The sequence below is a fragment of the Cariama cristata genome, unplaced genomic scaffold (genome assembly GCF_000690535.1).
Source record: "Cariama cristata isolate BGI_N322 unplaced genomic scaffold, ASM69053v1 scaffold27165, whole genome shotgun sequence".
Classification (NCBI taxonomy): Eukaryota; Metazoa; Chordata; class Aves; order Cariamiformes; family Cariamidae; genus Cariama; species Cariama cristata.
This window is the reverse complement of record NW_009619651.1, coordinates 3446-12799: the sequence shown is the minus strand read 5'-3', so window position 1 is coordinate 12799 and position 9354 is coordinate 3446. Positions and strand designations below refer to the sequence as shown.

At 48.8% G+C, this 9354-nt stretch overlaps 1 protein-coding gene across 1 annotated transcript in view; it reads left to right on the top strand.

Moving 5' to 3' along the window:
* Positions 1–1418: 1418 nt before the first annotated feature.
* Positions 1419–9354, top strand: part of PODXL (podocalyxin-like) — a gene marked incomplete at its 3' end in the record, with an annotated part of 11315 nt that continues 3379 nt past the window's right edge. The window contains exons 1-3 of the mRNA XM_009701331.1: positions 1419–2220; positions 4398–4552; positions 5371–5436. Of these exons, the coding sequence (XP_009699633.1) occupies positions 1419–2220; positions 4398–4552; positions 5371–5436 (1023 nt within the window). The remainder of the gene's footprint in view (positions 2221–4397; positions 4553–5370; positions 5437–9354) is intronic.

Here is a 9354-nt window from a genome sequence, read left to right as displayed (position 1 = left end):
TTCCTCAAAAACAAATAAGCCATGATAAAAGTAGCATTTCTACGTGATGTACAAATGCAGGGTAAAGACCATGGAAAAACACATGGGCATTTCGTTGTTCAGATTGTGGCATTAGGGATTTGCGTGGTATACGTAGATGGAGCCCTTCATTTTCCTGGCTTGCTTCTCCTTTTCCTAAATGCATCCTTTGATTTTTTTTTAAGATTTTCCTTTGAAAGTAAACACTGACTTTAAACATTTTTGTGTGACTTTCTCAGGCTTTTCAGAATAGTAGAGTGATCAGCTAAACAAGTATGTGATTGTAGATTGGTGATAGTATTTGCAATGGGCAGCTGAAATGAACATTCTTAAAATTAAAATAATGCAGCTCCAAGTCAATGCTTTTTGTATTTACTTGCAAACTCGGTCCAGTGTTGACCTATTCTTTCAGAGCAAGTAGAATAAATACTGTTTCCACAGTTCACCCAACTGGGAATTTCAGTGTGTATGAATTTTCGTAGGATCATAGAATCACACAATGGGTTGGGTTGGAAGGGACCTTAAAGCCCACCCAGTTCCAACCCCCCTGCCATGGACAGGGACACCTTCCACCAGACCAGGTTGCTCCAAGCCCCATCCAACCTGGCCTTCAACACTTCCAGGGATGGGGCATCCACAGCTTCTCTGGGCAACCTCTGCCACTGCCTCACCACCCTCAATAGTTTGACTCTGTGGATTCAAGTGAGAGTACCTATTTTATGTTTTTATAGTATTTATCTGAGGGTTTTTTTTCGGAGGGAACCTAAGTTGAAACGTGAGCAATTAAAGGAACAAAGCTTGAGCTTGCAAAAAGAATGTAACTTTCAGAATGATCAGAAGGGTCACCTTATTTATCTGAGGCTCCTCGCCACTTCAGGGATGTGGGAGACCCTCATAACGGGTTTGAACAAACAGCATTCGGCACATCCCTTGGCTGCTCCCTTATGAGGGCTGGATGTACTTTATTTCGGGAATGACTTGCAGTGCTCTGCACGGGAGCTGGTGCACCTCCCATATGAAGGACACCTGCCTTCTGGGACCCAGCAGGTCTTGCCCTCCTGCTCACCCTCCAACCCCTTTGAAGTCCTGTGAGTTTGACTTCTCCTCTTCCTCCTGCTCTGCTCTGCTTTTTGCTGGACACAGTGACACCAGAATGTGGCATTTGGTATGAGTTTAGAGGGCATGAGACAAGCCCTGAGTGAATGACTCATGGTTTCTGGTCAGCATTTATTTCTACAAATACCTGTTCTGGGTGGAAACCAAGGGTAGTTTCCTCAGTTCAAAGTTTATCTTGACGTTTTCACTTTTCCCTAGGTGTCAGCTCTCAGAATGTTTCAGAGACAGCTCCTGCAAGCCAAGGAGAAACTGGGAAGATCATCACAAGTACAGTCACCAACAAGATGCAAAGGACCATCTCTACAAGCAGTCCAGGAAACCCGTCATCCACCTCTACGATGTCACCTGCCGTAGTTCAAGAAACCACGCCTACAAGTGACCTGAGAAACCCACCGCCCGCCCCTGTGATATCACCTACCACTGTTCCAGTGACCACCTCTACAATCAAACCACAAAACCCAACACCCACCTCTACGATGTCACCTGCCGTAGTTCAAGGGAACAGCACCACAAGCAACCTAGGAAACCCATCACCCGCCCCCACGACATCACCTCACCTGTCTCGGCAGGTGAGCTCTTCAGCCAGCTCCAGAGCTTCAACAGCTGCTCCTCCTGCAACCTCCAGCTCCACCCAGCAGAAGACTATCCCTCCAGCCAGCTTGGGAAGCTCAGCAGCCACCAGTGCTGCAAGTCCCATCCCCACTCATGTGAGCAGCCTTCCATCCACCCCAGGAGGTTTAGGGACTGCTGTCACATCCCCTTCCAGCGTGAAAGCTCAGGGAAGGCAACCTTCGGACCAATTGTCTGGCACCACTGCGAGCACCGGAGTCCCAAGCAGCAGCCTTTCCCCTGGGCTCAAGGACTCTGGTGTCTCCTCTCCCATGTCTGTCACCAAACAGCCTCACTCTTCACCCAGTTCTCCAGTCCAGGGACTGACCTCTTCTACTAGACCTGGAAGCATTGACACTTCTGTTACCCCTTTTGATGGATCTGTGTCCCCCACCACTAGTAAAGCATCTCTGTCTTTACCATCTGGCAGCATCGACAAGGTCTCAGAGGCCACCACCATGCTGACTCCTGGAGCAGGTACCAGAAGACTAGAACCTTGATTTGTCGTGCTGGGAAGCCCTTTTGTGATCTTTTCCTTTGGCTACTCTATAACATCTCCTGTCATTATGGGGTGTCATTACCTTGTCTCTTTTTAGGACTTTCCAGAGCAGTTGTCTCCATGACAGCTGGCTCTGTAGGTCCCTGTTGTCATCGGTGGAGATCGAGTCAATGCAGTTGGTGAAATTCAAGGCATGAATCAACTAGCAAAGCATAGACATTGGCTTTCAGATGGACCAAACTGTGCCTGAAGCACCATCGACTGCAATGACTCGATCTTCAGTGACTGCAAAAGGGAGCCAGCAGCGATGAGTTCGGAGGTGGAGACTGACGTTGTAGAGTTGGTGAAACAGATTGACAGCACCCTGAATGCTGACTGTAGAAGATCCCTAGTATAGCTGACGGCTCAGTGAAGGCTGTCTGGGCATGCACAGAAAATAAGCTTTAGATGACTAAGGAGATTTTGTGGCTAAACTCTGAGTCTACAACCTCTAAAGAGTCTAAGCAGTTAGGTAGGATATTCGTCATTGCTGGGGGGGTTTGGCTGCTGACTTCTGTCTAAGCAGCATTATGAATGTCCACGTGGTGTTTAGGATCTTGCTGAACACCATTAATATGTTTTTTCTAGACCTCTGGAGCTTTACAGAGTCATGTCAGTCCACAAGTGTCCTGGTGAGGCACAGTTCAGGCTCCCCCTTGGCGTTTTGTCTGGCAGCGTTTATGGGGAGTTAATCACACTGTGGGACTGTGAGGACTCCATGGAGCCTTCCAGACTTGGGTGGGATCGTGGGTTCAGCTCACATCTGGCTCTGACTAGAAGTTGTGATGACACCGAAGCCCTTCATTATCTTCCCCTGGAGAATGTTGTTCTTGATCCAGTTTCCAGTTACCTGCAATACAGAACCCACTCAGAAAACCATCTCCATCCCCCTCAGCCTTCCAGCTGTCAGCATCACTAAATGGGTCAACGTCTTAATGCAAGACCGGCTTCACCCAAGTCATGTTTTGAGCATGTTAGCAGGCATGAAGAGGTGAAATGGGTATCTACATGAAGGATGTTTCCTTCCCCTCCTGCTCCACAGTCCTCCTCCATTAAAGGATGATATATGAAATGATGTTAATTCAAATTTGACCTCAAGCATTTAGCATGAAGAGGTCTAAAAAACTTTTACATTTAATAAATAGGTGAGAGAATGCAAGAGAAACAGATGGCTTTGAAATTAATTCTCTCCTAGAGCCTTCAGAATGTGTCTGGGAGAGAAATATCCCTCATCTTTTCTCTGGAAGAGGCAGGAGTCCCAAAAGCAAAGAGGCTGTGAACAGAATGTGGGTTTTTAATTTTCTTTGTCACCATTTAAAGATAAATTAGGAACCCAGGGATGGAGATCCATTTCTTCAAAAGGATTTGGGGAGACAGGAGGCTGTTATGCTCCTTGCACTACTCCCATTGCACAAGAAACTCTAAGATGCTAGAGACCTTAACAAAGGTATCTGAGATACCTGCATGGGGCTGGTAGACATGGGGCATGTGCCCTTCTGGAGTAGCAGGCAGGACACCCCAGGCTGTCTTCCATAGTACCAGGCACTACTTCTAAGCTTGTCACCCTGGACTTCTTCCATAGCTGATGGAGATGCAGTCAACCAAGGTTATGGCCTTTCATCCTCTCTTAAATGGAGGTGGCTGCAGTTGTCATTGGGATTGCACAATGAACTCCATTTGCTGGGAGATCCTGGGTAGCCAGCTCAGATATAGTCTACCCCTGTTGTAGAAACCTCCATGGAAGGCACCTCGGATAAAGTGGAATGAGGGCCATCCCATTTACCCAGCAATACTCCTTTTTTAAGTGATTACCCAGCTACCAACGCACAGCCGTCATAGTCTTTGGGTTCGTCTCTCCAGTACAGTCTGATGGGTTTCAGCAGCAGAAAATAAAATCAGCAATAATATTTTTTCCATATCAAAGTGAATTAAAAAAAAAAAAAAGAAAAAAAGCAGCAACCCAAAGCGTCTCTAAGATTTGACACAATGAGCTTCAAGGCAGGGCTAGAGCTGAAAACTTATTTTCAGCCGCTCACACACAGAGCTGTGTCAGCTGTATCCTTTATACTGTATCACTGTCTGTCTGCTTGTTTTTTGGTGTATATTGGGGACCCAGATGAGAGAAGCCATGACGCCAAATCTGCGTCAACCAAACCTACAAGCACTTCCCAGAGCCCTGCCAGTACACGGCCATCGGCCCCAACCCCGGAGGACCAGACAGCGAGCACCAGTCCCGGCTACCAGCACCCTAACGCTTCTTTCCAAAATGAGGTAATGATGCCTACGGGAAGGTGGGCGCTTCGTAGTGTTGTCTGTTAATATTTAGCTGGCATCCCACGTACGTGTGGAGTCTGTAGCCTTTCTCGTGGTGCGTGTTTGTGTCGGAGAGATCTGCCTTAGGAAAACATGAGGCAGCAAAATAATTCTAGATCATAGAATCATAGAATGGTTTGGGTTGGAAGGGACCTTTAAAGGTCATCTAGTCCAACCCCTTTCTCCTGTAGCTTTCCAGTGAAGAGACACAGAGGGTGGAGGTGAAGGGGATTATGGTCTGGGTGCTGAACAGGGAAGAAGTAAAATTTGGGAAGAAGGAGGGAAGCATTATGGAGAGCACGAGCTGCCTTGGGGTGGACTTGGACGTGACGAGAGAGCAAAGACCACAATTCAGCATAAACCTTGCATGGATGATATTAGCACGAAATGGTTTGGGAGTGTAGGGAGTCTCAAAACACAAGCCAGGATAACTAAAGATCCCAGGGCTTCTGTTTCCAGATGCTCGTCTTAAGTAGGGCGGGACTGCATCATGGCATACTGGCATGGATGCCCCAGCCAATTCCCGCTTTACCCCGTACTGCAAATCCTAAGCCTGGTTTGAGAAGTGCATTAGCACCCATGTCAGTTACCTCTGAAAACCCTTCCACACCTAAAGGGTTGAGTGAAGGGCTCCCGGGCCTGTCTCGTTTCCATAAAATAGATCAGAGTTTCGGCTGGGATGTCTCCTGGCTTGGGGCAATCTGTTGTATCGGTGACCAACTGTCCTTCCAGCCTGTATCAAACATTTGAGAGTTGCTTTTCTTCTGTCCTTCTAGGTCATCTGTAAAGACCAGGTACAAAATAATGTGCCCACCATATATCTGAAAGAAGCTAAAACCTGTGTAAGTACCACCCTTTTGGACTTCTTTGTAGGGCTGACAGCAGTGTTGCAGTTGGAGATCAGCTCTTAACCTCTGGTACTCTGAGCATGTGAGCCTACAGAGATGAGAGTAATTTCATCAAAATAAGATACAACCACTGTTGGGGTGTAAAATGGTAAATGCAAACCCACAGTCAGCAGTATCACCTGCTGAGGGATATGGCAGGAGGAGGAGAGACCTGTGTGGTCTTCTTAAAGTAGAAGGACCAGCTGAGCCTGCCCAGGTCTCGGAAACAGAGCAATGAGAAAGTTTAGAGGGAGAAACTTTCCCTTTGCAAAGGCTAACAGGAAAGATTTTTGCCTTTGCAGAGGGGGCAGAAGTTCATCCCAAAATCCCAGCAAAATATGTGGAGTTCCTCCACAGCTGTTGTGTCCTTGGTGAGATCTTGCAGCCTCACAGCCGGGGTAGCGTGGCATCCGACCGCAGAGCAACTGGGAAGCAGAGCAGCCTGGAGTTTGGGACTCACTATGCTCCTCAATGCTATATCAGTTCTGACAGAACCCTACAGTGAGAGCCAAAAAACTCCATTTCATTTGTTTCAGACCCTCTACAAGACCAGGGAGTAGTAAAATGTAGTGCCAAGGTTGGGGAAAAGCAAACCCAACCCAAGACTATGCACCAAGACCACCTTCTTCTGGTGGATGGGTACTGTCTGCTGCCTTTTCTGAGGGATACCCACCTTCAAAATGATTCTTGTGGAAACTATGAGTTTCCTGTAATAGGGAAGATCCAATATATCGATAACCTTTAAATAGCTTGAAGTTTTAAGTTTATGGCAAAGAGGAAGAGACAACACCACATGGCTGGTGAGATCCTGACAAAGTGATTGTATCTATCATCTGAGCTGTGGGTAGGGCTCAAGGGTGGGTTTTGGCATTATAATGCTCTGGTTTCTGGATCTCAGCACTGCAAAGGAAATTTGGGAATTCCACAATTGGGAAATTGGCACTTCAGGGACCTTCTCTCAGCTTATGCTGCACAGCATCAGAAATAGCTGCTCAGGTTCATGAACCTCTGCTGTCCCATTTGTACAATGGGTTGACTCTTGACTTCACCATACGGTGGTGAGACACAAAGTGAAGCCACACTGTGTTCGTAAAACCCCTTGAGATACACGCTGAGACAAGCATGATCGTTCCTACTGACGACAGCGGCTCTTGAAATTCCCTGTGGCTTGGTGATGGCCTGGAGAGGGCTTGGACCTCCTGAGAGCACCCACCGTGCTCCTGGAGGAGAGGAAGCGCCTGTCTGCTGCCATCTCATGGTCATCACCTTCCTATTTTGGCTGCTGCTGGGTGTAAGTGCTCCTTGCCCGCACACCTGCAGAAATGATGATGTTCTTAGCTGTGCTGCCCTTCACGCTGAGGATGACTGCAAGGAGGGACCTTATTACCATGATGCCCATGGTCCAGACATCACAGCAGGACAGCATCTCCTGAGAGCACCCCCTGCCCTGCTTTGTGCAATGTCAGAACCTGCAGCCGCGTCCATCAAATTTCATATTGAATATATAAAAATGTTTCATCAGATTGACAAAATTGAATTTTGGAGCCTAAAGCATGCAGGTGACTTATGACCATGCTGGTGTTTAATGCTTCCCTCCTCCCCTCTACTCCGCTCTGGTGAGACCCCACCTGGAGTATTGCATCCAGCTCTGGAGCCCTCAGCACAGGAGAGACATGGACCTGTTGGAGAAGGTCCAGAGGAGGGCAACGAAAATGATCCGAGGGCTGGAGCACCTCTCCTGTGAAGACAGGCTGAGAGAGTTTTTCAAGGTTGTTCAGCCTGGAGAAGAGGAGGCTTCGAGGTGACCTCATTGCGACCTTCCAATACCTGAAGGGGGCCTATATGAGAGATGGGGACAGACTTTTTAGCAGGGTCTGCTGTGACAGGACAAGGGGTAATGGTTTTAAACTAAAAGAGGGTAGATTTAGACTTGACATAAGGAAAAAAAATTTTACAATGAGGGTGGTGAAGCACTGGAACAGGTTGCCCAGAGAGGTGGTGGAAGCCCCATCCCTGGAGGCATTCAAGGTCAGGCTGGATGGGGCTCTGAGCAACCTGATCTAGTTAGAGATGTCTCTGATCACTGCAGGAGGGTTGGACTAGATGAACTCTAAAGGTCCTTTCCAGCCCAAATGATTCTATGATTCCTCCTTCTGGGCACAGTCATACTCTGCACGGAGCTGCTGTCCTCCCCATGGCTTTGATGGAGCCGTGCCGGGAGGCTTTTTGGAAACGGGGATGGTAAGGCTGGGAAGCGCTGGTGCGCAGTGATGGGCCAGTGAGCTAAGGGGTGGGCGGACATCACAGCTTGGCATCATCCATCACTCCTGTCTGCCCGCTCTGCTGGGCAATGGTGCCCTGGAGCTGGCGAGCCAGCGAGTCTGCCGCCCTGTTTCCCTTAGATTCCTCTGGGCACAATAACGAGCCGAAGCATTGTTAGTACAAAATGCCAATTATGCCTCGGAACAGCTACAGAAAGACTGCAAGGGTGCATCCTCCCATAGCATCGCTCTCCTCGGCTGCCAAAACACCTCCCACCCGCTTGCCATTAACTTTCCACTCGGCATATTCCTGAAAATTGCAACAAATTTTATGCCTCCCAAGCCGAGCAGATAACAGAGAAATGGCACTATCTGGTTTCCCTGCTTTGTAGGCCTGGTAAACAAGTCTCTAGCCAAATCTTGACAGCAAAATGAAAAAATCCTTTGCATTTCACAACCCGTGGGAAAACAGGAAAGTGTGCGCTATAAGGAGAAGTGTTCCAGAAACGGCTCCAATCCTGGTCTGCAAGAACGAGCCAGATTCGGGGCGGCGTTGTGCTAAAAGCTCGGCTCTGGATAGAAGCTGGGGGAGCGTCGAGGGCAACGTGGGGGCTCGATGGTGAGGGACGTGTCCAGATCACACATGGCAGGGGAGATGGCAATGCAGACCAGCCCACCTCGTGCATAGCTGGGCTCATGGGGCAGCACCGGCGATGCAGGGACCCCAGCAAAATGGTTGGGACTGAACCCAGGAGCTGCGGACATTGCACCCCACTGCACCTCAGTTTCTGCAGCTGCACTAAATTTAAAAATTAAAAAAACCCCACCAAACTGTAAATCCTAAAACAAAAAGCCAAATATGTGGTTGGTACTACCTTGTGGACCAAAAGTATTTATGGGCTGGTTGGTTCCCAGTGTCCTTCCTTTTCAGGTAATGCTTTTAACCAGCACTGAACAGTTTGGTCCATGTTCCCCCACCCTCCATTTTGCCCCTTCTCCTTCCTTTGATTACAGCAGGATCTTAATGAGTTTCTTAACGAGGCTTATTAGCTCAATGCCTTGAGTTCCATAGGATGACTTTTGCAAGGTCTGGCTCACAAGTGTATCTTCAGTTGGGTTTTCGTTGGCTGCTTGGGGTGCTCCAGCCTTGGGATGGATAGATGGATGGATGGATGGATGGATGGCTGCTCCATTCCTCATCCCAACCCCAAAATGCCTTAGGTGAAGCAGAAGATGAGGATGTCAGAGGTGTCTGATGTCCCTCGAGCTGTGGTTGAGCCACACAACCCTGTGGCCGCCTCCCAGGGGATCAGCATTCCTCCTCCATCATGTCCCCAGCTGGGATGCAGATGTGCCCAGTGAGCTGAGCCGGAGGATGCTGGGTTTTTGAGCCTGCTCCAGCCAGGGGATGCAAAAGCAACAACAGCAAGACCACCCGGACCCACACCCGGGTGCCGGAGGGAATTTGCCATGTGACACCCACGGGTCTGGGGACAGCAGGACAGTCCCTGGAGCAGGTGGAGGAACCCCCTTACGGAGCAGGGTCGTGGTCCCCCTCTCCCTGTCCAGCTGGCGGGGGTGGTTTGTTGACTCAAGTGCTGTTACCTCATTT